The following is a 27,414-nucleotide window of genomic DNA, read 5'->3' as shown; positions in this document are numbered from 1 at the left end:
GTACCAACTGAGCCAGCCAGGTGCTCCTAGAGATATAATTCTAATTTAGGATTCCAATTCTTTTCTTTTTTCTGGATTTCAGTTCTTCTCTTAACTGGCCATTCTGTAAGTGTATGACTTCATTTGCTGCCTATTTTGCCTCTTCAATCACCAGACATTTGGCCAAGCTTGACTTCATCAAAGTCACCATTTCAGTCCTTTGCATTCATTTCCATTTTATTTATTTTTGTTTTGCTTTAGAGAAGAGTGTATGCACGTGTGCGCAAGGCTCAGGATGGGATGTGGGCGGGGGGGGGGCAGAGAGAGAGGGAGAATCTCAAGCAGGTTCCACATCCAGTGCAAAGTCCAATGTGAGGCTCCATCTCAGGACCCCGAGATCATGACCTGAGCCGAAATCAAGAGTTGGATGCTAAACCGACCAAACCACCCAGGCATCCCAACTATTTATTTATTTATTTATTTATAAGATTTTATTTATTTATTTATTTGAGACAGAGAGAATGAGAGAGAGAGAGAGCACATGAGAGGGGGGAGGGTCAGAGACAGAAGCAGGCTCCCTGCCGAGCAGGGAGCCCAATGCGGGACTTGATCGAGGGACTCCAGGATCATGACCCGAGCCGAAGGCAGTCGCTCAACCAACTGAGCTACCCAGGCGCCCCCAACTATTTATTTTTTAAAGTAATCTCTACGCCCAACATGGAGCTCAAACTCACAACAGAGATCAAGAGTTGTGTGCTCGAATGACTGAGCCACCCAGGTGCCCCTGAATTTCAATTTTAATATCGCCAAAGCCAATGTTTCCAAAGATGATTTACGTGGACATATACTATTTTTATTGTAAGATATATTTACTTTTATGGATTTTTGTTTTGTTTTGGCAAATAATATGAAGTGTTCCAAAGTCCCCTCCCCAATTATCAGTAAGCAATTTCGGTATGCACCTCTAAAAGAACTCTCTTTTTTTTAAGATTATTTATTTATTTATTCGACACAAAGAGCACAAACAGGGGGTGCAGCAGGCAGGCAGAGGCAGAGGGAGAAGCACACTCTTCTCTGAGCAGAGTCCAGTGTGGAACTCAATCCGAGGACCCCAGGATCATGACCTGAGCCCAAGGCAGATGCTTAAGCAACTGAGCCACCCAGGTGCCCCTAAAGATTTTATTTATTGGGCGCCTGGGTGGCTCAGTCGTTAAGCGTCTGCCTTCGGCTCAGGTCATGATCCCAGGGTCCTGGGATCGAGTCCCACATCGGGTTCCCTCCTCGGCGGGAAGTCTGCTCTCCCTCTCCCACTCCCGCTGCTTGTGTTCCTGCTCTCGCTATCTCTGTCTCTGTCAAATAAATAAATAAAATCTTTAAAAAAAAAAAAGATTTTATTTATTTGACAGAGAGACACAGCAAGAGAGAGGACCCTGGGATCATGACCTGAGCCGAAAGGCAGACGCCCAACGACTGAGCCACCCAGGCGCCCCGAAAATGTATATTTAAATAAAATATTGAAAATAATAGTATAGATAGTATGTGGTTTTAGCAAAATTGTAAAGGTAGTGGGTATGAGTTCGGAAGACACTGACTAGTCTTTTTTTTTTTTTTTTTAATTTTTTTTAAATTTATTTATTTGACAGAGAGAGAGATAGGAGAGCAGGAACACAAGCAGGGGGAGCGGGAGAGGGAGAAGCAGGCTTCCCGCAGAGCAGGGAGCCCGACGCGGGACTCGATCCCAGGACCCTGGGATGATAACCTGAGCCGAAGGCAGACGCCTAACGACTGAGCCACCCAGGCGCCCGACACTGACTAGTCTAAACTGTCCCTTATGTGCCCAAGTATGGACCTTCACATCCACAATACTTTCTCTTCAATCAAACCCTGAAATTCTGCATGGAATCCATTAAGGACTGGTAAAGTGAGCTGCCCCCCTCTCCCGTCCACGAACTTCTGAGTACAGAGATTTAGGTGCCCTCTGGCTGATTCCTTCAGGATGTGGGCTGGCTGGACCTCCTCTAGACCCATATCTGACTGCCTATCTTTGAAAAATTTCTTGTTCATTAACATCTCCATTAGAAGTTGGCCTTCAAAATAAAGACTGAAATGTAAGCCTGACTACTTTGTCTCTTAGCAGTGCTAATAAAGGGATTAGTGCAATAAATTTCTAAAATACGTTTTTAAATACCAGTTTTATTTTTTCCCTCATTGATGCAGAAGATAGCTTAGTGTGACATCAAGTCTTTGGAAGGAAAAAAAAAAAAAAAGAAAAAAGAAGATCAGAAAGCAAAACTTGCCCAAAGCAAACATGCAACCATGACATAATTTTGCCAACAACCTAGGCTTAGAAACTTATGCATCTTGGGAAAGGAGCAAAATATTCTATTTCTGTTAGTTCTGTCCTTTGACTTACAAGATTATTTGGTAGGAAACCTTGTTGTTGTAAGTCCTGTTATTTAAGTATATGGGGAGACACAAAGAGGAGCCTGGCTCTTTGGGGGACGGGCATTACTGATGAAGGCAGAGGAATTCATGCATACTTGGCAAGACTAAGGGTTTTGGGGTTGTTGTTGTTCTTTCTGAAATCTCTCCTTACATTGGCCAGTGACACATGCTTACTACCTCCACTCATAAAGGTCGAGACAGTGCTACATGATCTCATCTACTCTGTAGAACTCAAACATTGTGGACATTATTCACAAGTACACAGAATGACAAAGGAGCTCATGGTTGATGGAGCCTCCTATTGAGACATGACTGCATCAGATCTGCAGCCTGCACTGACGAAGCTTCTAGAAAGTTCCATGGGTGCTTCAGCACTAGGGAAGGAGAACCCTTCCTATTTCCCTCCTCTGTAAGGAACTGAGCTCTTGCAAAATATAAGGTGACAAGTGAAGAATATATTTATGTTTTTATCCTGCTCTTTCATGGTACTGTTTCAAGATGACGTGGCAATCTGTTTTTCCTATTTTTTTTTTTTAGAGAAATAAGCATACTATAGATATGCACCTATTAAAAATTAAAATGTTTACTTGGGTTTTTTGTTTTGTTTTTTGGTATGAGGGTTGAAGAATTATTAAATACTTAAATGCTTGACTCAAGGTTTTAAGAAAAAAGAGTTTAATGAAAAAATAAGTATATCATATGAATGCTTTGAGTATGAACAATAGCAAGGACTAGAAATTATCACCAGAAAAAATAGAAACCAGATACTTTTGTGGGAGGGACAAAGAATCTGAATGTACATGGAATATTAAGAATAAGGAATTGATTTAATCAAAGTGGTTAATTTCTTTTTTTTTTTTTTAAAGATTTTATCCATTTATTTGACAGAGGGAGAGATAACGAGAGCAGGAACGCAAGCATGGGGAGTGGGAGAGGGAGACACAGGCTTCCCGCGGAGCAGGGAGCCCGATGCGGGGCTCGATCTCAGGACCCTGGGATCATGACCTGAGCCGAAGGCAGACACCTAATAATGACTGAGCCACCCAGGCACCCCCAAAATGGTTAATTTCAAATCTTTCCTTTTTAAGTCATGTGGGTCCAATTTATAATTGTCTGTTTTCACACAATAATATATCTCCCAGTTTGTGGCCTCTGTGACTTTGGCTTTGGGCATCTGAGGAAACAGAAAAAACTCTTTTGTCATTCTTTCATCCTTTACTAGCCTTCTCCTCTGTATATGGATACATATAACATCTATCATTAAAATCTATCCCATAGAGAGGATTAATTGCATCTATAGCTGATTGTATTTCTCAAGGCAAATATCCCCAAAAATATCATGTATGGAAAGCTATACAAATACATAGATGGATAGACCAAAAAAACAAAAACAAAAACAGAACACCAAAAGACACAGACTGCATAAGTGCCAAAGAGTTTGTGCAGGGCTAGAAACAAAACAGAAATCCACCTGGGTCAGAGGTATGGGGTTAATTTCTCTTGCTGAGGCTCAGGTTTCCCCTCCGGTCTTTAACTTTCAAGTTCAAGTGGAGGAGCATCTTTCTTCTTTGTTAACCAAACATGCCCAGGTACAGCTGTCTCTCTTTCTGATGGTAGCTACTGAGTTCTGACTGTGTTAGCTGGAGGTACCGCCGGACATTGGCATCTTAGAATAGGGCAAAGAAGGCAATTAGAGACAGTTAGAACATGATCACACCTTGAGGCAGGAAAGGATTGTTCACACAGTTCCTCCTTTTTTTTTTTTTTTTTTTATAATTTTTTCTACTTTTATAGAGTCAGATATTTCCTTTTTAGCCATGGCCAAAATTTATAAACAAGCCCCTTAAAATGTTCAAAGCAAACATATTGGTTATAAATACTTAGGGAAAATACCAAGTTACTGTTACTGGCTTCTGCAAGCGAGCATTTTTACCCCCACTTTAGGGATGAGGTTATTTTACAAAAATAGGTCAGAGATAACCCCAAATGACATTCTGAATAAATGATATAAACCAGCACTATTATTTCAAATCAAGATTCCAGTCTTTCAAAGGACTTACTATAGAAAGTAGGTTTGAGGAGGACCAGATTTCTGAATCTGGAAAGAATCATTTGGGTTTACTTAGTATTATGCTGGAACAAAATTTTTTTTTTTTGGAGGGGTGTGTGTGTGTGTGTAAGTATCAGAATAAATATATTCTCTGGGAGAATAAGTTTGTTCCGATCTACAAAGTATGCAGAGTATTTTTTACTCTCTAGAGCCCAGGAATCTTCCTCTGAAGAAACACACATAGGGGCGCCTGGGTGGCTCAGTTGTTAAGCGTCTGCCATCTCAGGGTCCTGGGATCGAGCCCCGCATCGGGCTCCCTGCTCCGCGGGAAGCCTGCTTCTCCCTCTCCCACTCCCCCTGCTTGTGTTCCCTCTCTCGCTGTGTCTCTCTCTCTCTCAAATAAATAAAATCTTAAAAAAAAAAAAGGAATTTTTTCCACCCTTCTTCGATGAGGCTTCTTCTCTACCTTTAGTTGTGGTTTGTTCTGCCAGTCTTCAGGTTGATTTCTGGGGTATTCAGGATGATTTGATAGGTATCTAGTTGGATTTGTGGGACAAGGGGAGCCTAGGGTCTCCCTACTCCACTGCCATCTCCCCCTCCACATACTTCTGTTTTTAAAAATCTTTCTAAGATCTGAATATATCATAACTATTCTTTGCAATAGTAAATCTCATTCATTAATACCACTGTGAATTTTTTAAAAATCTCTGTACAGGAAGAAAAATCTCTGTACAATCAGGGCTGGCTGGTTGTTAATTTGATAATGAAAAAGAGTTTCAAGAAATAAAAGAGTTTCAAGAAAACCTGTCACAACTATAGAGACTCTAAAGATACTATCCATGGCTGGCAGTTCATCTATGTACTTGAAGGTAAGAAACATGAACAAATGCCTCATGTTTTAGGTCTTTATTAATTCACACTGGCTTTCTCATTCATTTATTCTATTATTATTATATCTTATATTTAGATTTTATTTTTAGGTAATCTCTACACCCAACGTAGGGCTCGAACTTACAACCCCAAGATCAAGAGTCACACACTCTACCAACTGAGCCAGCCAGGCGCCCCACCCGCCCCATTCATTAGAGAGTTTTTGCTGCATTGTTATGTTTGGGGACCCTCTGCTTCTAGCATCTCATAGCTGCTCTAAGCCAGAATGCAAAATGGCGACAATTTTCAGTGCTGAACCACGAACACAGGAACGAGTCTATAATCCACTTCACAATATCCTTGCCTTGGAAACAAAGAACCAAGTCTCAAATTCTCTCTCAGTAGGCCTGCCCTTTTTCTAGGTCATACCTAGGCCTAGCTGAGCTAAAGGATAAAATGATAGCTCAAGCAAAGGCCAGACCCAGTGGGGGAGCTGCCAGAAATAAGGATCATCAAGTATATTCACTGGAATCTAGATACTATTTCAGTTACAGTCTCGGACCTGAAACTTGAAAAACAATGCTTTAAAATCTCTCTCGCTGGGGGGGATGGAGGGGAGATTATATATATGCCTGTTGAAACATAACTACTTCTGGAGGGTATACAATACTGCTTTCCTGTGGAGGCAAGAATACAAGGATAGAAGAAGGCCAGTTTATCAAATACCTCTTTATACTTTTTGAATTTTGAGCTCTGTGAATATATTATCGTCAATTCAAAAACATTCAATAAATTGAAAAAGTAAAATAAAATACTCCCTCTTCCCCACCCCCCATCCACACCCCTGACAGAAAGCACCTCTGCAGGACAGTTTTGTTTGTTCTTACCACTTCCACCCCCTTCTCTCTCACCTTTTGGCTGCCTACTGACAGCAGCCAGGAGATGGTGCTGAGCCTGGTCGTAGTCCTGCAGATGGAAAAAGGCCACTCCAGCCCGATACAAGGCCTTGGCATTATCAGGTTGTCGTTCCAGGACTTTCTGACTGTATTCTTTCACTCGTTCGTAGTTCACTGGCTCCATCTGAAGGAGACAGGCTAATAGGCCAAATGAAAGGAAAGACAGAAGAGGGAGGAGGGGCTTATTACACTTAGTTCCACGGGCCAGTCGGAGGCAGCACCAGAGGACAATACCAACAGTATTCGCTCATCTAATGCATCTAAGTGTCTACCATGCGTCAGACATTCTTCTAGGCACCGGGGCTGCAACAGTGAACAGAAGCTTTACGTACCTTGTAAGTGACCCTAATAGCTACCGAATGCTTACTATGTGCCTAGTGCTGGGTCAAGTCCAGCTATAAAACTGATAGGAACACACATTAAAATGAATTTAAAATTCTTCACTGTTTCTCTTCTACACCAGGCTCTCCATCTTGAATCCCCATTTAACCACAATTACTGTACTGCAGTTTTAAAATAAAATATTTTATTTATTTGAAAGACAGAGAGAGGGGCGCCTGGGTGGCTCAGTTGGTTAAGCGTCTGCCTTGGGCTGAGGTCAAGATCCCGGGGTCCTGGGATCGAGCCCCACATTAGGCTCCTTGCTCTGCCAGGGGCCTGCTTCTCCCTCTCCCTCTGCCACTCCCCCTGCTTGTGCCCTCCTGCTCTCTATCAAAGAAAGACAGAGGGCGCCTGGGTGGCTCAGTTGGTTAAGCGACTGCCTTCGGCTCAGGTCATGATCTTGGAGTCCCGGGATCAAGTCCCGCATCGGGCTCCCTGTTTGGCAGGGAGTCTGCTTCTCCCTCTGACCCTCCTCCCTCTCATGCTCTCTGTCTCTCATTCTCTCTGTCTCAAATAAATAAATAAAATCTTTAAAAAAAAAAAAAAAAAGAAAGAGAGAGAGAGAGCGCACACGTACACGAGCAGGAGGATGGGCAGAGGGAGAGGGAGTCAAACATACTCTCCGCTGAGCAGGGCACCCAAGGGAGGGCTCAATCCCAGGACCCTGAGATCATGACCTGAGCCAAAGCCAGAGGCTTAACCAGCTGAGCCACCCAGGTGCCCCTGTACTGCAGCTTTATAAACAACAACGGTTGCCATCAATTATGTGAGAAAATAGCAAGCACTGTGGTTGACAAAACATTATCTCGTTTAGGGATGCCCAAGTGGCTCAGTGGGTTAAGCACCTGCCTTCAGCTCAGGTCATGATCCCAGGGTCCTGGGATTGAGCCCCTCGTTGGGCTCCCTGCTCAGCAGAGAGTCTGCTTCTCCCTCTGCCTGCCTTTCTCTATCCCTCTCACCCTAACAAATAAATAAAATCTTTAAAAAACAAAACAAAACATAATCTCGTTTAATCTCCTCATCCAGTCTATGAAATTGGTGTTACCCTCTCCATGTATTGGACAAAGAAATCAAGGCTCAGAGAGATAAAGTAACTTGTCCAAGATCCCACAGCTTCTAGGTGGAATATGAAATTTGAACCAAGTGGGCGCCTGGGTGGCTCAGTTGGTTAAGCGACTGCCTTCGGCTCAGGTCATGATCCTGGAGTCCCGGGATCGAGTCCCGCATCGGGCTCCCTGCTCGGCAGGGAATCTGCTTCTCCCTCTGACCCTCCTCCCTCTCATGCTGTCTCTCATTCTCTCTGTCTCAAATAAATAAATAAAATTTTTTTTAAAAAAATAAGAAATTTGAACCAAGGACTCTCTAATTCCCAAACCATCATTCTTGATAATATATTACTTCACTACTAACTTGGATTATATAAGGGGACTTTGAAATACAAATCTGTTTAGGAGGCAATGTTCAGCCTTTCTATAATTAAGAAGGGAAATGTGCTCCCTATTTCATGACCGTAGGAATTAAACACAGTATTATTTAATCATGGTGCTGAGAAGGAGAATCAGGGCTTCTGAGGACATTAAAGGGCCCAGGCTTACATCTGCATCCCTTCTACAACATCCCCACCAAGTGGTCATATGGCTTATATTTAACTAATCCATCACTGTAGCTTCATTCATTATTTGACAACTGGTTATGCAGCACCGACCATATGTTAGGCAGAGCCAGGAGCAGCAGGGAAGAGGAACCAGATAGACATCCTTCTTTTCTTTTCTTTTTTTTTAAGATTTTATTTATTCATGAGAGAGAGAGAGAGAGAGGCAGAGGGAGAAGCAGGCTCCCCGCTGAGCAGGGAGCCCGATGCGGAACTCGATCCCAGGACCCTGGGATCATGACCTGAGCCGAAGGCAGACGCTTAACCATCTGAGCCACCCAGGCGCCCCAGACAGACATCTTGATGAGTAAACACCACTTGCATCCTAGCCCCCAAGTAGGAGGAGTACACAATAAACAAATGAGTTTTTAGAAGTGTTTTGAGGAAAACAGAACTATGCTAGGAATACAGTGAATGAGGTCGGAGTGATGCTTGATTATACAAGGCCTCTCGAAGAAAGTAACTTTTGAACCAAGCTCTGAATGACCAGGGTCACTCAAGGGACGGGGCACTCCAGCCCAGAGAGAAGAAATCCTACAAAGCTAGAAAGTAGAAATAAATGTGCTTTGCAAATTCCGTGTATGGAGGAGCCAGACCATGTCAGGCCTACAGGTGAGCATCAGAGATGGGGTTTTTTCCTAAGTGTGATGAGATACCACTGGAGGATTTTCGGCAGTGACACGATCTCATTTCCTTATCTGCAAAATGGGAATAATCACAAGTAGCTGGCAGAATTTTTATGAAGATAAGACATATTGTAAATAAACGGGCCCATATGTTACAGGCATTCAATGAGTGAAAATGGTTAATTGAGTAAGTCTTTATGGAGCATCTCCCAAGCACCTCCAAGCAGAGGCTCTATGGATGGCTAAGCCATACTCTGCCATCAGGTCCACCTACAAAGTGAAGATATTGGCTGGTCACCCTCTTGTGGCACTCACTGTCCCCATTCTCTGCTTTATTCCTTTCCCCAGCACTTAACGTCATCTCATATATTATGTATGTTACCTTTGTTAATTGTCCATCTCCTTATTTGAATTTATGTTCCATGAGAGCAGCTCTTTTTATCTGTCTCATTATCCTCCCATGTCCTTAGTACCAAATAAATGTTGAATTGAATGACTTGAAACATTAGCTACTATAATTACTATTGTCGGTACTTGAGTCTAAGAGTAGTGCTGGACACACATGATAACAAAGCTAGATTTTCACCAAATCATAGGTGAAAACTGTTGTAGTAAAAAAATCACTTTTAAATAACCATCACGAAATATAAAAACCAATCCTAATAATTTCCATGGCCTCAGCTGGGACCATTTAGAATGCTTTAACATATTTCAAAATAACTTCATTAGCTCTATGATTATTTGTCCGCCATAGAACAGACCTAGGAAGTCCACTTTCTTTTTGTAGGTTAATCTTAGTGATAGTAACTCTGGCATTTGTCTCTTCATCCAAGGCCATATGGAGATGGATGACACTAGTTATCCAAGAGTTGATTTTTTTTTTTTAAGATTCAGAGAGAGAGAGCGAGCACATAAGTAGGCAAAGAGAGAGGGAGAAGCAGGCTCCCCGCTGAGCAGAGAGAGCCCAACGCAGGGCTCGATCCCAGGATCCTGGGATCACAACTTGAGCCTAAGGCAGATGCCCAATCGACTGAGCCACCCAGATGACCCGCTGATTTTTTTTAAAGATATTATCTATTTATTTATTTGAGAGAATGAGTGACGGGAGGGACAGAGGGAGAAGCAGACTTCCAGCTGAGCAGGGAGTCGGGAATCCAGCTCAATCCCAGGCCCCTGGGATCAAGACCTGAGCTGAAGGCAGATGCTTAACAGACTGAGCCACCCAGGCGCCCCTAAGAGCTGACTTAAAGGAAGAAGGAAAACGAGGAAAAGTTGTCCAAAACATCTCATAATGACTGACACCACCAGCTAAAGCAAGTGCCTTCTTTCCTATATTAAAGAAACAATGCCATAAACGTAAGTTCAGTGTTTTCTCCAGAGCGTGCAAAATTCCCTAAATCTATCAGCATCACCTGGGAGTTTGTTAGAAACACAAATTGGTAGTTCTCCCCCTTCCACAACTCAGACCCACTAAATTGGAATCTCTTGAGGGTGGCGCTCAGTTAACAAACTCTCCAAGTGAAGTTTGAGAAGCACGGCCCTGTAGAAACTCATTTAGAGCCCTAGAGACTGGAAATACATTTCAATTCATGGCAGAATAATTACATGACAGAAGAGCACGCCCGTGTTTTTCCCAATGTTCACAGCTTTCCACGTGCCTGCCTTGAGATCCTACCCGCCCTTCAGCCCTGTTCTTACCAGCTAGATTGTTGTAGCAGTCTGTCTGGGTGGTGTGCAGTATGTTCTCCTGTTCAGGTGTAAGGGCCGGGCCCTGAGGTCCTAGATTAGGTATCGGGGAGGGCAGGCTTGGATCCAGACCCCGCAGCTGAAGCAGAGCTCGATGGTACCTACTTACAGCATCTCGGTACTTCCCTTCTCGGTAACGCTGGTTCCCTTTCTCCTTGTACAGCTGAGCCTCCTGCAGGCGCTTCTCCATAACTCGCCGCTCAGAGCTCTTGCGGAATTGGAGAGTGAAAGAGCAATTGAAGGTCTGGAGATAAGAGCAAAATAACTGATTTAGGTAGCCGATTTAAGAATGCACGAAATTACCCTTCTCCAGGACGCCCCCCAGAGAATAAGTTTTGCTTGTTTCTTCTACAGCCCCTTCCTCTCTTCTCTGCAGTATTTTTCAATCTCTAGAAATACAGGACTAATCAGGGAGAGGATGTGGGAATAGTAAAGCCAGAGATTAAGTGATTTCTTAAAGAGACTGCGGGGTGAACAGACCCTCCCTAAAAATCAAAGGCCGTACTAAGGAACTGTGGCAGGCGTGGGAATGCCGGCGGAATTTGCTTCCTCCTTTCTTTTGGACACACCTCCCTGACCCGGAAGTGGAAGGGAATAGGCGGGGACAACTGCTAAAAGAGGTCTACAGGGCTTGCCTCCACCCTTGCTCTTTATTTGCACGTATTCAACAAACATTTATGTCTGTGTCAGAAGCTGGGAACCAAGCTGAATGCGTTCCGTGCACCCAAAGCACAGGCATAAACTGACGCGGCAGCAGAGCAGCTCAGCTGCAAGTCCATCAAGCCCCACGGCCAACCGCTCGCCCTCTGCAAATGCCCAAGCACGGAAGTCTCCTCCTCGGCTTCGGTTTATGGGCGGAAGCACCTAGAGCACCGACGCCAGAGTCCCGACAGTTTGGAGTCTAAAGGGTCGCGCGCATTGCGCCACGCCGCCCAATCAAAGGCGGCCTCGAAAAAGTAATCCCGGGCCCTCTGCGGATCAACCCGGAAAAAAAAACTCCCGGCAGCTTCGCCAATTGGAAGAATCCGGACGATCACGCATGACCAATCAGAATTGCAGATGTTGATTCAAGTTGGCCAATAAGAAAGCTAAAAGGCGAGGTCCCGCCGTCTGTTGCTGGGTAGAGAAGTTGAAGGATTGCAAGAAGAGGGCCAGGGAGTCCCTGTGTATTCCTTGGTTTGGGGAAGCCCTTTGTGTACTAAGCAGAAGAACTGTTGCTAGTAGGCTTTCAAGTTGCAACAGCTTCCCTCCTGGCTTTTTTTTTCCTCTCAAGAAGCTGCTGCACATATAGGTAGTAGGGAAGAAAGACTAGCAAGCAAGCCCTAAAACGACAGCGCGATCGAAAGCCAGACGGGAGTAAGGGTGGTGACGGGGTGGGAGGGGCGTGTGGGAAGGGAGCTCCCGGCGGCTGCGCAGAGCCCGCGGTTGGAAGTACGGGAAGGCGGGCGCGCACACCCCTCCGTGCTACGAGGCACTTGAACCGTAGCCAGTCTTCCCCGTCTCCGGCTCCGGTGCGGCTGCGCGGTGAAACTACTGGCGGCGATTGGCCCAGGGGTGAGAGGGGGCGGGAGGTAAGGGGAGGGAAGTCCGTCGTCCTTGGCGCGCGCCCGCCCGCGACAGGGGAACCGAGGGGTCTGTGAGGGAAGCAATTCCCCGCTGCGTTGTTTTGGGCTCCGTGAGCCGAAAGGGGGAGGGGAGCAGAAGGGAGAAACAAACACTACGTAGCGGAGGCTGCGCGCGGCCTTCGCTGCCTGCGTGCGTACGTGCGTGCGCTCGCTCGCTCGCGCGGGCTCAGTGCTGGCGCGTGAGGCGGAGGCGGGCGGCGGCGGCGCCTGCGCGGTCGGGCTCGGTCGACGGTTCGCAGGGGAGGAGGCGGCGGGAGGCGGAGGAGGCGGCGGCGATGGAGGTGAAGCGGCTGAAAGTGACCGAGCTGCGGTCGGAGCTGCAGCGGCGGGGCCTGGACTCGCGCGGCCTAAAGGTGGATCTGGCGCAGCGGCTGCAGGAGGCGCTGGACGCCGAGATGCTCGAGGACGAGGCCGGCGGTGGCGGGGCCGGGCCCGGCGGGGCCTGCAAGGCGGAGCCTCGGCCTGTGGCCGCGTCGGGCGGTGGCCCGGGCGGGGACGAGGAGGACGACGAAGAAGAGGAGGAGGAGGACGAGGAGGCGCTGCTTGAGGACGAGGACGAAGAGCCACCCCCTGCCCAGGCCTCGGGCCAGGCCGCGCAGCCGCCGCCGGAGCCCCCGGAGGCGGCAGCCATGGAGGCCGCGGCCGAGCCTGATGCTTCCGAGAAGCCGGCGGAGGAGGCCACGGCCGGGTCAGGTGGGGTAAATGGTGGCGAAGAGCAGGGCACCGGCAAGGGGGAGGAGGAAGAGCCGGAGGAGCGGAGCGGGGACGAGACGCCGGGATCCGAGGCGCCGGGTGACAAGGCCGCAGAGGAACAGGGTGAGGAGCTGGCAGCGGAGCCGGGCTCCAAACTGCCCCCGACCCAGCACCCAGCCGTGCACCGCGGGGTCCGAATCCTTGTTCTCACTTGCCCGAAAGCGCAAGATTCCCGTCGCCTTTTGGTGGGACTCCCCAGGGGAGGTGGTTTTCATTCTCTACCCACCTTTCTGGGGGGTTTGGCTGCCTCTGGTGGCCCCGCTCTCTGCAGGAGGGAGGTTCCTGCCTAACTCGGTTCCTTGGTGGTAGTGGATGGAAGTGAGCGATTTTGCATGCGAACTGCTCGTGAGCTACCTGTGGAGCAGCCTCCCGCGGTACTGGTTATCTTTTCCTAAAGCGGGAATGCGCTGAGAAATTGGCGATTGCACGGACGGCCAGACCGGACTATTGGGGAGGTTTTGGCCTTTGGGTTACCTGACTATTGACATTTCCGCCTTAAAAATATTAAGCAATGAGCTAAGTTCGCCAAAGTTCGCTCCATCCAATGGCTTGAGCTTGAGCCACACAGTGAATCTGGAAATCTAACCTTGCTCCTGCTTTAGCAGCCTGTGGTGTGAGGGTGTGGAGTTTAATAGTTAACTAGTGAAGAGAAGGTCTTGATCTAGTGCATTTAGAACCAGCCAACCTCTTGGTAGAGGTTTTATCTTGCCTGAATTCTTACGATTAAATTTTAATCTTCTCACTGGGTCCGTGGATGGGCAAATTTGTGGATTTGCTGTACACTTGGTCAGCCTTTTACATTTTAGATCCCTGACTTCCTGAATTGAAATGATTGAGGTATTAGTGGCTCCATTTGAGTAACCTCGGAAGAGAATGTGTAGAATCGCCCCAGGCAGTTAGTGACCTTTTTTCTTTTGAAGTGGTTGGATCCATACCTGTCTGTCAGAGTAGGCAGGAAAACTAGAGCTGCTTCCAGGTCTTACTATGAAGTGGGTTGCCTTAGTTTTTATAACAGATTTTTTTTAAGCTGCTATTAGTAATCATGGTATGATTGGAACCCATTCTAAGACAGTCACATGCAACTTACAGATTGTTTGTTCTGTGTCCTCGAACAAAAATCCCATTACATAACCTTTGACTTAACGTGTATCCCAAATAGCAGATAAAAAAGGTTGAGAGATAAAGAAATTATTATTAAAAATCTTCGTGTTGAAAACTACCAAAGCCTAAGGAAAAATTCCAGTTTTTTCCCCCTCTTTCAGAGAATGTTGCTAAATATATGACAACACCTTTCTGGCCCAAATTATGTGCAGTAAAGATACAGTATTATTTATGGGTCTCTTGTGACTTAATGGTTTGCTCTTGGCGACTTTCAGTAAAAACCCATGATAAAAATACAGCTGTGTACATGCACCTGAGTCTCTTTGCTATATAAGTAAAAGCTGTGAATGGCTGTGCATTCTAAGCTAGAAAGGCAAACTCTTTAAAACACACACACACATACTGAGGCGTCTATATCATGAAGCTATGGAAGAGTGTTGGAAAATGTATATTAAGCGTCCAGCTTACATCCAAATCTGACAGGAATCAAAATTAAATTAACCTATGAAGTGTTTTAAAGACTTAGGGGATTTTCAAAGATGTCATATTGGTGGGAAAATCTGCAAGTTTGACCTGATTTAAGCAGGTAAATTTAGAATGCAAAAATTGTCCAATTTTTATCTACTGCTTGACTGTAATTAGCCCATAATGTCCGTCCTTTCTTTTTTCTAAAATAAAATACCAGCCAATGACAGAAAGATGATCTTTAGAAATAAAACATTCTGTGGATGCAGTGGGAATAATCTGGCTGTTCTGATTAGACACTCAGCTTCCCCTTTAGTTGCTATTGGTTTTGAGCTTATTCTACATTCCAAAATGAAAACTGCTGATTTTCTTTCCCTCCTTTTTGTAGGAGATGACCAAGATAGTGAAAAGTCAAAACCAGCAGGCTCAGATGGTGAGCGGCGGGGGGTAAAGAGACAGCGGGATGAGAAGGATGAACATGGCCGAGCTTACTATGAATTCCGAGAGGAGGCTTACCACAGCCGGTGAGGGAAACAGTCCCTTTCATTGAAAGGAGTGTCTGCTCTGATTTTGGTATACCTGATGTTGATTGGAGAGTTTGGAAAGAGGGATGGATTAAAAATGGAATAGGTTTTTATAGGCATAAGTTTTAGATCGAATCTGCTCTGAAAGCTCCTATTGCTGTTTTCTTATTTGTTGAAAGAAGCTGTCTGCTCGAGTTTTATATTCACTGCTCACTGATGGTTTAAAACATTTTACAGACACAGACACCCCTCAAAGAAGAGGGCTTTGGATACACTATTGCTTTTTTCTCATACCTACAGCTCAAAGTCTCCACCACCTCCTGAAGAAGAGGCAAAAGACGAGGAGGAGGATCAGACTCTTGTGAACCTGGACACGTGTATGTATAAGGCAGATAGGTTGGGGTTTTCAGCCAATCACACATGATTTGGGATATTAAAATTTCATGGCCTGCAGTTTTTAAGAGATTTAGCAACTGGAGACTTTGTATCCATTCTTGACAACTAGGTATATTTGTGTTCTGTTGGCTTTCAGGTGTTGAGCTTTGGAATAAACAGATTGCTTCTTTCTAACAGATACCTCGGATCTCCATTTTCAAGTGAGCAAAGACCGCTATGGAGGGCAGCCACTTTTCTCAGAGAAGTTCCCCACCCTTTGGTCTGGGGCAAGGAGTACTTACGGCGTGACAAAGGGGAAAGTCTGTTTTGAGGCCAAGGTAGTATATGCAGCTTATTAAGACCATTCATTTATTAATTATTCGTTATCAAACTACTATGTTTTGGGTTCCTGCCCACCAGTATTTTATTAATGCAGTAAAAGGCACCATGTTTTAATGATAACCTTAGCTCCAGTAACCAAGAAATTGACCCCTGTGGCTTTGGTTTAAGTTCACTGACAGCTGTTACTCTTTTTTTTTTTTTTTAAGATTTTATTTATTTATTTGACAGCGAGAGCAGGAATACAAGCAGGGTGAGTGGGAGAGGGAGAAGCAGGCTTCCCGCGGAGCAGAGAGCCCGATGTGGGGCTCGATCCCAGGACGCTGGGATCATGACCTGAGCCGAAGGCAGACGCTTAATGGCTGAGCCACCCAGGCGCCCCTGACATTCTGATGTTGAGTTGTGATAGTTGTTTTCAGTTTATATACAAGTCTTGTCTTTTTAACTCAGACTTTGCTCCTGAGTTGGTCAGAGTATCTGAGAGTTCCTTTTCTGACTTGGCCAGGTAACCCAGAATCTCCCAATGAAAGAAGGCTGCACAGAGGTTTCTCTCCTTCGAGTTGGATGGTCTGTTGATTTTTCCCACCCACAGCTTGGTAATGTTATTTTTAACTTAATCGTTTGTGTTTGCTGCCATATTGCTTACTCCATGGGAACTTTGGGTGTAGGTAACTAATTTGTTCACCATTCTAGGTGAGGATGAATTCTCTTATGGTTTCGATGGACGAGGACTCAAGGCAGAGAATGGGCAGTTTGAAGAATTTGGCCAGACTTTCGGGGAGAATGATGTCATTGGCTGCTTTGCTGTAAGTGCTCCTAAAAGTTGTGGATTCAGAGCAAGGAGTGGATAGAGGGCACTGGGAATTCAATTTGCTTCCCCTTTTTTTTTTTTCCCCCCAAGTAGGCTCCATGCTAGGCGGGAGCCTCTTTCCTTTGCTGTGTTGTCAAATTTCTGAAAGCAGGTAAAGTCTGGAATAGATCAGTGAGTTCAGTGTGGGGCTTGAACTCATGACTGAGATCAAGACCTGAGCTGAAATCAAGAGTCGGACGCTCAACCCACTCAACCACCCAGGCACCCCTCAATTTGCTTCCTGTCAGCTCCTGTCTTTTGTGCATTTGATGCATTGTTTGCTTAATTGTGTTCAGCAGTCTGAGTTTAAAAAAATATAAAATTGTAAGATTTAATGTCTCAAACCATGTAAGGTCATAAATGATCTTGTTTGTTGTTATTGTAGAATTTTGAGACTGAAGAAGTAGAACTTTCCTTTTCCAAGAATGGAGAAGACCTAGGTGTGGCATTCCGGATCAACAAGGAATCCCTGGCAGAACGGGCCCTCCTACCCCATGTCCTCTGCAAAAATTGTGTTGTAGAATTAAACTTTGGTCAGAAGGAGGAGCCCTTCTTCCCACCACCAGAAGAGTTTGTGTTCATTCATGCTGTGCCTGTTGAGGACCGTGTGCGCACTGCAGTCCCTCCCAAGACCAGAGAGGAGTGTGAGGTATGCCAGACAATATGCAAAAACTCATTAGTATTCTGCTTTGGAGTGGTTGGTCTTCAGGCTTTTCTTAAAGCTTCTTCTCAGAGCTTTACCGAACTGGGGCAGGTGATGATGTTCTTAAAAAGGGCTTTGTAAACATGACCCTTGCTTAGTTTTCAGTGGTATTCCTGGTTCTGTTTACTTACAGGTGATTCTGATGGTAGGACTGCCTGGATCTGGAAAGACCCAGTGGGCACTGAAATACGCAAAAGAAAATCCTGAGAAAAGATACAATGTCCTGGGAGCTGAGACTGTGCTCAATCAAATGAGGGTGAGTTGCTAGGGAAGGTTAGCTGTGGTATTTGCTCTGGGGGTTCCAAGAAATGCCTATAACCTTTTCCTGGTGGAGTTGGGTCTTTTAAGTGTCTAAGAACAAGGGTCCCACAAATAGAGAAATGAATTCTCAGTATACGTTTAAAGTAGGTTTTTTTTCCTCTGCTGTGTTGTCAAATTGCTGAAAGCAGGTGAAATCTGGATTATATCCAGATCAAGAGTGGAAATAACTCTTAGAAAATGGACAACATATGTTCACAGCATTGAGGAACAGGAATGAACTACTGTGATAGCTTTGGTGGCATTTAAAGAGGTGGCCTTTACCAGTGACTCTTGGGTTTTAACTTGCTGCATAACTTCTTGTGTTTCTCTTCACTTCCTCCCAAACTCACCAGATGAAGGGGCTTGAGGAGCCAGAGATGGATCCCAAAAGCAGAGACCTTTTAGTTCAGCAAGCCTCCCAGTGCCTTAGTAAGCTGGTCCAGATTGCTTCCCGAACAAAGAGGAACTTCATTCTTGATCAGGTATTGTTCAAACATTGAAACAAACAAACAAACAAAACAACCTGGGGCACCAGGCTGGCTTAGTCAGTGGAACATGCAACTCTTGATCTTGGGGGGTTGTGTGTTCGAGCCCCACACTGAGTGTAGAGATTACTTAACGAAAGAAGGAAAGAAAGAAATCTAGCTTTACAGAAGGTCCAAAGATGAAAAATTATCTGATAAAATTGCTTACAGTCCCAAGGGGGTGCACATGTAGAGGGAGACTGAATTAACGATCAGAACCAGGTTACCTAATTATGACCAAGTGGTATATTGTGGTCGTAATGTTTTTTGAACTCAGAGATGCGTTTTATCAGTGTTTTTACCAGAGTGTGTATGGACCCAGACTATAAAACACGTAATCGAGGTAATGGGAAGAGCTTGTTTGGATTTCTGGCTCCACCACTTACTAGGTTTATGACTTCAGACAAGTCTTGGTCTCTGAGTCTCAATTTTTCTGATGTGCAAAACAGGATGATATCTGTTAGGTAGAATTTTAAGAATTAGAGGAAATTGTGTCTGTAAGACCCCTAATCTCTTGCTTTACTCATAAAAGATGCTCAGTAAGTGTTTTGGTTGCATATGAGTGGCAATTTTTATTCCTAAAACATCTGTTATCCTTCCTGTCCCTAGTGTAATGTGTACAACTCTGGCCAACGGCGGAAGCTGTTGCTGTTCAAGACTTTCTCTCGGAAAGTGGTGGTGGTGGTTCCTAATGAGGAAGATTGGAAGAAGAGGCTGGAGTTGAGGAAGGAAGTGGAGGGAGATGATGTGCCTGAGTCTATAATGCTGGAGATGAAAGGTGGGCTAACATGATACAAGTTAGGGACCCTGTCCTTGGTCCGTGCACACCTTTCCAGGGCCTCTTAGCACCTCCTAGCATCTGGAGTGCTACTCCACATCTAAAGAGTAAATCTGGGGATGTCGGGCTGGCTCAGTCAGTAGAGCATGTGACTCTTGATCTCAGTGTCATGAGTTCAAGCCCCACGTTGGGCATAGAGCTTACTTAAAAAAAAAAAAAAAAGTGTAAATCTGAAGACTAAATTAATGGGTATGAGCACTTGTGGATGAATGAATGAGGAGGGTGACCGGAGAGGCAGTAATTCCTTGACTCATTCCAGAGAAGATACAAAAAGGGAGGTAGTGATAGACCCCAGGGTGATTAAAACTCAAGGCAGAAGCTTTGCTGAGTCAGTTACTCATTTAGTAAAAGCTTCAAGGGTGTTTATTGTTTGTCCAGTACTATTTTAGGTATAGGGAATAGTCAGTGAAATGAGGCTTCGCCTTCATTGAATTTATATTCTGGAGGAGGGAGATTATTATGGTTCAAATGAACCTTTGGTGTTTGGAGTGAATAATCTCATCAGTATACCTTGCTTTCTAGTATCACATTAGGACTGTGCTTTTGTTTTGGTTTTTGGTATGTGCCCGAAAATTTTAATGCAATACAAAGCCTTATAGCATCATCTCCATCTTGACTGATCGCACTTCCAGTTGTTCCTTCAGAGTGTGATTTTTTTTTCCCCCTTGCTTCCTTTACCTTCTGGCATCCCACCTGTCTTATCAACTACTGGCTCTTTGAGTTATGAAAATGCCCAGGCCTGGGAGCCAATGACACATCTAAGAGCTGGAGTCTCCGAGGTAACTCAGAATGAACTCTGCCAGTCCATAACTGATATTCAGGCACTTGGAGGGGTTTAATTCTGTTTTGTGAAACTGAGGGCTAACTGGATTCATCTTAGAATCGAGAGAGCCCCATTGAGCTGACTTCCACTGAGACCCAGCCTCTGACCTTGATGTCTAGAGAGTCGGCTCATGTGCTGGCCCATCGTGCACAGGTAGTAAATGAGCTCCCTTGTACTCTTGTTTCCTGTTCTTCTCATCTAGATGAGTAAGTCCTTTTGGTTTGGGTCAGTTTCTCATGGAGTCTCTTTTAAAAGTGTATTTCTCAGCGTCTTATCTAATCAGCACCACAACTTTCTCAGTTATTTTTAGCCTCTGGCTACCTGCATCTGCCCTGATAAGAAACTTTAACCCAATTCACTGTTAATTTATTCTGGAACACTAGAGAACTTGTAAATGTACTTTGCAGATAGCCATTGGCCTGGGGTTGTTACAGTTTAGGGAAACACTTTTGGTAGGGAAAGTGCATTGTTCATTTAAATGTGAGTGAGTATGCACTCAGGACCTTAGCGTGCATTGGTAGATGAGGCTTAGAAAATCCCATTCTTCCTATAGTGGGCTTTTCACGGGGAGCTCTTGCACGTGTATGCACTTTCCAGGTCTCAAAGGCTTCTCTCTTCCTCTTACAGCCAACTTCTCTCTGCCTGAAAAATGCGACTATATGGATGAGGTGACATACGGGGAGCTGGAGAAGGAGGAAGCTCAGCCCATTGTCACTAAGTACAAGGAGGAGGCAAGGAAGCTGCTGCCCCCTTCCGAGAAGCGGACAAACCGCCGAAACAATCGAAACAAGCGCAACCGGCAGAACCGAAGCCGAGGCCAAGGCTACGGTGAGTCCTGGGGACCTGCCAGCCCCCAGCCTCGGTGTGCTGTTGGTGCTGCGCACAGCGGGATCCCCAGCAGAGTCTGAGGACACCCAGTCAAGTCATAGGCAATAAGGAAGTACCTTCTTTATGGAGCTCGTTCTTCCTATGTCCTTCACCCCCACCTTCTTACGTTTTCCCATAAGCCTTCCTTAAGCGAAAGGTAGTTATTTTGCAACAGAAACGTTTGTTTCCTTGAAAAGCGGTGCTTGACCTTCTCTGTCTCGTTTTCATTTTTACATATGAGTGCCCCTCTTTGTTTCCTACTCACTGTTCTAGTGTAGCCTAAGGATGTGTGCAGTGAAATTGGGTTCTTAACTTAAGGTTTCTTGCTGCTTTGCCTGTTGGATCAACCCAGCTGTGTAGACCAGAAAGTGAATGCGTTGTTATTCAGTAATTTTGGGGCGTTATAAAGTCAGTTAGGCTGGGGCGCCTGGGTGGCTCAGTTGGTTAAGCGACTGCCTTTGGCTCAGGTCATGATCCTGGAGTCTCGGGATCGAGTCCCACATCGGGCTCCCTGCTCGGCGAGGAGCCTGCTTCTCCCTCTGACCCTCCCCCCTCTCATGTACTCTCTCTCATTCTCGCTCTCTCAAATAAATAAATGAATCTTTAAAAAAAAAAAAAAGTCGGTTAGGCTACTAGTAGAGTTAATTCTCCTCCTGAATGTCTTGTTTGTCAGTGAACCCCGCAGTGTGCATTCACTGCCCTTTAAAAATGTTGGTGTGTGTGTGTGTGTATAAGTCAACAAAATTTTCGAGTGCCTGCTGTGCACTAGGCACTGAGAATACCAACTTCCTCCCCTAGACGAGCTTAGTATTTAGACTTTGATTTCATTGGTATAAAATAATGCGTCTAGGATGTAGGATATCTGGGGTCCCTTCCAAGACTGAAGGTCTATGATTGTACGAATGGCAGTTTTTACTCCTCTTTCTACCTCTGCCATGTATCCTTTTGCCATCTTAGATGTTTTGCAGGAACTGGGGAGCTTCAAAAGCAAGGTGGCTTGGTTTTCTTGTGTCTCTATTCCTATGCCCTCCCCCTTCAGACTCTTTAAAAAGCTCCTGGCTGGTGCTTTAATTACCATTGTGTGAGCCTGACAGAGGCAGCCTTCCTATTCTCCCAGAATTGCCTTTGGCTCCAACTTTTTGATTTCCACCCAGCTGTGGAGCCAGGACCCCACGCCAGCTGTCTGAGCGCGCTCTCCATTTCTCTTCCAGTGGGCGGGCAGCGCCGAGGCTACGACAACCGGGCCTACGGGCAGCAGTACTGGGGGCAGTCTGGAAACAGAGGGGTGAGTGCAGCTCTCCTGCTCCTCCCTCTGGGTCGTGATGGCCATTCCTGTTGGCTTGGGGGAGCAGAGTGGTTCGGGCTGTTTTCTCAGGGCTTAGGGTTTTGCCCATTTAATGTGTTCCTCTGGAAGAATTTATCCTGGGAAGATTAAGCCTGTTGATACTATGAAGCTATGACCTGTGTCTCATTTAAAATGGGATAGGAGTGGATCATGATCCTGACAACCCATAAATCTTCGCTCCTCCTTTCCTAGGGTTACCGTAATTTCTACGATCGATACAGGGGAGACTATGATCGATTCTACGGGCGAGATTATGAGTACAACAGATACAGAGACTACTACAGACAGTACAATCGGGATGTGAGTATCTTCTGGGGACAGAGGGGGTGGCAGGACTAGAGGAACGAGTGTCATGCCTGTCCGTCCTCGGCCAGCTGTGGCTCTGCGTGATGGGGTTTCCCCTCTCTTCTAGTGGCAGAGTTACTACTACCACCACCCCCAGGACAGAGACCGATACTACAGGAACTACTACGGTTACCAAGGGTATCGGTGAAGCCCCTGTTGTTCTCGCCTGTCAGCCACGAAGCTGAATCTCTAGGGGTGCCAGGCACCCCCCAAAACACAACCAAGGAAAACAGGGGCTGTTCGGGTGGGGCTGAGCTGCCGGGGAGGGGCGGTGGGGGGGGAGGGTGCGCAAGCAGGGGCAGGGGAGGGGGGAGGCGGAAACAACAAAACTGTACATTTTTTTTAAAAGTTTGTTGAAAAGAATATTGTCTTATTCTATAAAACATTTCAAACCTAGTTAGATATTTGTAATCAAAAAACATTTGCGCAGAAAGCAGCACTTAGGGCTGCCTGTCCTATATCCTGCAGTTGGACAGGAAAAGAACTGAAAATGTCACCCTTCTGACATTCTGAGGCAGCTGGCCTGGCAGCCAAGGAAGGGAGAGTGATGAGGTGGCGCGGAGAGGGTGGGCACGCATGTGAGGGCACTCTCTCCAGAGCAGGCAGGAGGCGGGGACAGAGGGACAGCTTGTGACTGGGGCAGTGAAAATAAACGATTGGCTCTTATCAATCACTTGCACCAACTAACCGTTTGTATTTTCTTTACCGACCTTTCCCTCTTGGGATATCTGGTCTGGTGGGCTGGGAGGCCAAAGTGTCCCTATCTCCACTTTCCCGTGCCTTGTGCTGTTTGGCTGAGGCGTGGAGACTACCAATTGGGTGGTTCTGTCAGATGGGATTCCCAGGGCAAGGGGACACGGGGACTGTTCGTGATTGCAGAGCAGAATAGCTTCCCCCCCACCCCATGTGCCCCGTAATAAATTTCCTACAGAACCTCGAGGGAGAAGGGCATTGCCGCCCTCAGCCTGAAGATTGTGATTTTACCAGTCTCTACTCTCTGTCTTCCAAGCTCGAGACAGGCAGGAAGTCTCTGAAATCATCTCTGTTAGAGTATCTGTCCTCTTCTAGTGCGAGAGAAGGAACGGTTCTCAGGGTTTCAGCTCACACAGAAACGAAGCAGGATTCTTTTTGCTGCAGCAGGATATGTATATAGGTGAATCCTGTGGTGTGGGCTCCGGGGCCCAGGTGCTGAGAATAGCAACTATTTTATACAATGTGGAGGGCGCAAGCCCTGCTGGTTTTTTTGATACACAGGTAGAGCGTGGATAGGAGGGGGGTGGGGGGTGGGAGGCAGCTCAGTGGGGCTGCCGAAACGGGAAGAGCGAGAATGGGAGCGTGTGTACTGTGCGCATGAAAAGGGGGCACCCCCTCCAACTTCTTGAAACCGGATTCCTCCAGGGGTGCTGTCCCTGCGTGTCCCCAGAGAGGCCTCTAGCCAAGAGACTTCAGTTGGGATAGTTTTTGTTTGTGACTTTACCAACACCCTCCCAGTTCTTGACAAACCGCTTCAGGTGGCTGGGCTCAGGAATCCGGGGGGGATATGGGAATGCTCTTTCAGTACTCCGCGCTTCACTTGTAAGTCATCCTCCTGCTCAGCGTTGTGTCAGCCAAGAGCTTACTCCGCAAAACACCACGTACAGCCCGGCTCGGGCTGCCCGCCGAGGCTTCACTTCCGTTTCCTCACCTGGGCAGTTCTCGGGTTAAAATTTTGTGCTGAGATTTGACCTTCCTCTCCCTTGGCCATCATTCCCTCCATGCAGCCCTCCCCTGGGCGTGCAGGCCCGCATCCTAGTCCTCCAGTCACCCCTGTCCCGTACACCCTTCTGCCCCCGAGACTGGCAAGGGGTGCTGGTAGGAAGTCGGCTTGCTCCTAGTGATGTCCTTTCTGTTGGGACCTGCTTCCTTGTGGTGCCCTCATGGATTTGCGTGTGGCAGTGGGTGGAGTGATTGCATGAACTTTGCTGTAATCCACTAACTACTTATTAAGGGAGTTTGAGAAAGCTTTGCTCGCAGTGTCAGGCACGGAGGTAAAAACTGGAGCCCAAAGAAATTCCCGTAGGGCAAGATTATGTAACAATAGAGAATTGAATTTGAGGCAGAAGTTGCCATCTCTTCCAAATGTTCCGTCCTCCAGCGAATAGCATCTCTCTATAGTCTCTGGCGTGGTTTGTGGATGCTGGGCCCTCGGGGCAGGGGGCCAAAACTCAAGCCGTTTGGAGGTCTTCGGGGGTGGGGGAGGGCTAGGGGAGGGACTTGCTGTTAATTTTTGACACCAGAAAGTCATCTTTAAAAAAAAAAAAAAAAAAAGCTGTTTTTCTGATGGATGGAGAGTGAAACTGCCACATCCTTGTTGGTTTAACCCAAGAGATCACTTACAACAACAGTAGATGTCTGGGTTTTGTTTATGTCTTTTTATTGTGAAAAAACGATGTTAAGGGGGGGAAATGTGGGTTACCAGGAGGGATCCCTAGCCTTGTTTTCCTTAGAGGATTTGTTTAGTGTTTTATCAGACGTCTGTTGTAGTTGTTGTAGATGGAAACGCACACCACATGGAGCCTGTAAATGTTTTTGCACAACCTGTAAAGCATTCTTGGAAGTGGCCAGTAAAAAAGGGTTTTACCGTTCAAAAAAAAAAAAAAATGTAACTGTGTCATTGTTTACATCTGTAACTTTTTCCTCCCCTGTTCTCATTACATCCTGGCGAAAATGTAGGCACAGTAGCTTCCAGTTTTAGAATAAATAACCATTTGGATTGAATTCACCCTATCTCCTGTGGCTGCACTGACTGGGGCGGAGTGTGTCATCTGGGGGGGATTGACTGATTGTTGATGCTGCTTCCTCAAGTTGTACTGGGCCCAACCAACGGTGGCTTTCCTCTTGCATGGCTCTTCTTCCCTTCCTATTCTACAGATCACTTGGGAGCCGGCCATGCCTTCATTTGAGGGTTGTTAGCTCCCTTAGTGCCTGCTTTTGCTGAGTGCTTGAGCTACTGGAGTAGAAGAAAATAAATTGTAAGCCATGACCTCTCTGTACTTAGCCTATACTAAAACCAGTTGGATGCTTAAAGCTAAATGTAAGGTTCCACTTGGGGGCCAAATAAATTTTTTTATTTTTATTTTTTTAAAGATTTTATTTATTTATTCATGAGAGAGAGGCAGAGGGAGAAGCAGGCTCCCAAGGAGCAGGGAGCCCGATGCGGGACTCGATCCCAGGACTCTGGGATCATGACCTGAGCGGAAGGCAGACGCTTAGCCATCTGAGCCACGCAGGCGCCCCAAGTAAATTTATTAATGAGTCATTACCACTTAGGAAAAGCCTTACTCCGTGGAAGATGGTTGATGGGGGTTACTTCATAGTAAATTTGGAGAATGAGAAGGTAACTTTAACAAAAGCACTATTGTGTTGCTAGCGCTGAACTGATCCTAACTGTAATTTCTAATAAATGGTCAGGGACTTACTAAGGCTGAGATGCCACAGGCTCACAACCAGTGTTTTGAAAGAGTAGTGATATAAAAGATACAGATCCTGCTCTAACTCCTCCCTGTATGTGGGACACAGATTCAGACCCCAGGAGCTTACAGCTTTGTATAGGTAAAGGCTATCCTTAATTTCAGTGTTTGCCCATTTTCTGGGATATTTAAAGTCAGTTTTATTTTTAAATTTTTTAAGATTTTATTTATTTGAGAGAGAGCATGAGATGGGGGAGAGTCAGAGGGAGAAGCAGACTCCCCGCCGAGTAGTTAGCCCGATGCAGGACTCGATCGCGGGACTCCAGGATCATGACCTGAGCTGAAGGCAGTCGCTTAACCAACTGAGCCACCCAGGCATCCTAAAGTCAGTTTTAGAGCTAATTAATCATTTTTAATGGTTATTTATAGTTAATGCCTGGTCTCTGGTAAACTTTTTTTTTTAAGATTTTTTATTTATCTTTGTGTGAGAGAGCCCGTGAGCGTGCGCACAAGTGGGGGAGGTGGAGAAACAGAAACAGACTGCTGAGCAGGGAGCCAATGCAGAACTGGATCCCAGGACCCTGAGATCATGACCTGAGCCGAAGGCAGGTTCTTAACTGACTGAGCCACCCATCTGGTAACCTCTTAAGCCCCCTTTGTGCCCAAATAGGGCTGCAACCATTCACCCTCAATTTGATGAGTATGAAAATTGTGCAGAAAAACTGTGCAGAGGCTTAAAACACAAAACAACTAATACCAAGATTACATTTATTGAGCACTTCTTTTCTGGCTTTTTACCAAGTCTGAGCTGATATGGAAATTTTCATTTACTGTCCTGGAATTTGCCCAACACTGTGATGCAGTAGAAAAAGAAAGAGTTTCTTAGTGTCTGCTCCGTATTGCTTGCTATTTAGTACAATCATTCATTAAATATCTGAGTGCCGGCTATGTGCAAGACACTTTCAGGATGCAGGGATTAAAACAGACTTGATCTTTGGGGTCCCCCGGGTGGCTCAGTCCGTTGATTTCAGCTCAGGTCATGATCTCCTGATGAGACCGAGTCCTCCCTGCCCACATCCCCTCCCCCCGCCACCTCTGCACTCAGCGGGGAATCTGCTTGGGATTCTCTCCCTCTGCCCCTACCCCCCCAAGAATAAATAAATCAGTCTTTAAAAGGATAAAAAAGAACAGACGATCTGTTAAGGAGTTTTGATGAAACACCAAGAAGGAACTAATGGGGACTACTGAACAGAATGGGGGTAGGCCCCCACTTCAAGAGGGCAACCAGGTTACTTTCCCTGTTTCTTCATCTCTAGGATGAGGTAGTTAGATGACCTTCCGGACCTGTTAGGGCTCAGAAATTCATCAACAGCTGGAAAACTGCTGTTCCTGAAAATGCCCCAAGTTCGTTGGGTGCCCCTAGACCTGTGGAGACATCCATAGGAGACTAAGTTCAATTCCTGGTAGAATGCCCTTTATTCCTT

At 45.9% G+C, this 27,414-nt stretch overlaps 2 protein-coding genes across 7 annotated transcripts; one reads left to right on the top strand and one right to left on the bottom strand.

Moving 5' to 3' along the window:
- Nucleotides 1-3,619: 3,619 nt before the first annotated feature.
- Nucleotides 3,620-12,054, bottom strand: TTC9C (tetratricopeptide repeat domain 9C). Of its 6 annotated transcripts, none has more exons than XM_035013047.1 (4): nt 11,569-12,054; nt 10,657-10,948; nt 6,256-6,438; nt 3,620-4,090 (listed from the first exon to the last, which is right to left on the bottom strand). In XM_035013047.1, the coding sequence occupies exons 2-4, from the start codon at nt 10,892-10,894 to the stop codon at nt 3,996-3,998; spliced, it is 516 nt and encodes a 171-aa protein (XP_034868938.1). In that variant the 5' UTR covers nt 10,895-10,948; nt 11,569-12,054; the 3' UTR covers nt 3,620-3,995. The 6 variants fall into 6 exon arrangements, with proteins under 6 accessions (XP_034868938.1, XP_034868941.1, XP_034868935.1 ...); XM_035013050.1 differs by lacking the exon at nt 11,569-12,054 and adding an exon at nt 11,378-11,511 and having other exon boundaries at nt 10,814-10,948; XM_035013044.1 differs by lacking the exon at nt 11,569-12,054 and adding an exon at nt 11,378-11,510.
- A 239-nt stretch (nt 12,055-12,293) lies between these two features.
- On the top strand, nt 12,294-23,168 carry HNRNPUL2 (heterogeneous nuclear ribonucleoprotein U like 2). The gene is made up of 14 exons (XM_035013043.1): nt 12,294-13,145; nt 15,037-15,172; nt 15,473-15,549; nt 15,746-15,885; nt 16,392-16,482; nt 16,580-16,692; nt 17,122-17,385; nt 17,573-17,695; nt 18,093-18,221; nt 18,873-19,041; nt 20,552-20,752; nt 22,003-22,076; nt 22,329-22,436; nt 22,549-23,168. Exons 1-14 carry the CDS (start codon nt 12,605-12,607, stop codon nt 22,627-22,629), a joined length of 2,247 nt encoding a protein of 748 aa, XP_034868934.1. The 5' UTR covers nt 12,294-12,604; the 3' UTR covers nt 22,630-23,168.
- Nucleotides 23,169-27,414: the final 4,246 nt, after the last annotated feature.

The sequence above is a fragment of the Mirounga leonina genome, unplaced genomic scaffold (assembly GCF_011800145.1).
Source record: "Mirounga leonina isolate KUSES-001 unplaced genomic scaffold, KU_Mleo_1.0 Mir_166, whole genome shotgun sequence".
NCBI lineage: Eukaryota > Metazoa > Chordata > Mammalia > Carnivora > Phocidae > Mirounga > Mirounga leonina.
This window is presented reverse-complemented; position numbering and strand designations above follow the sequence as displayed.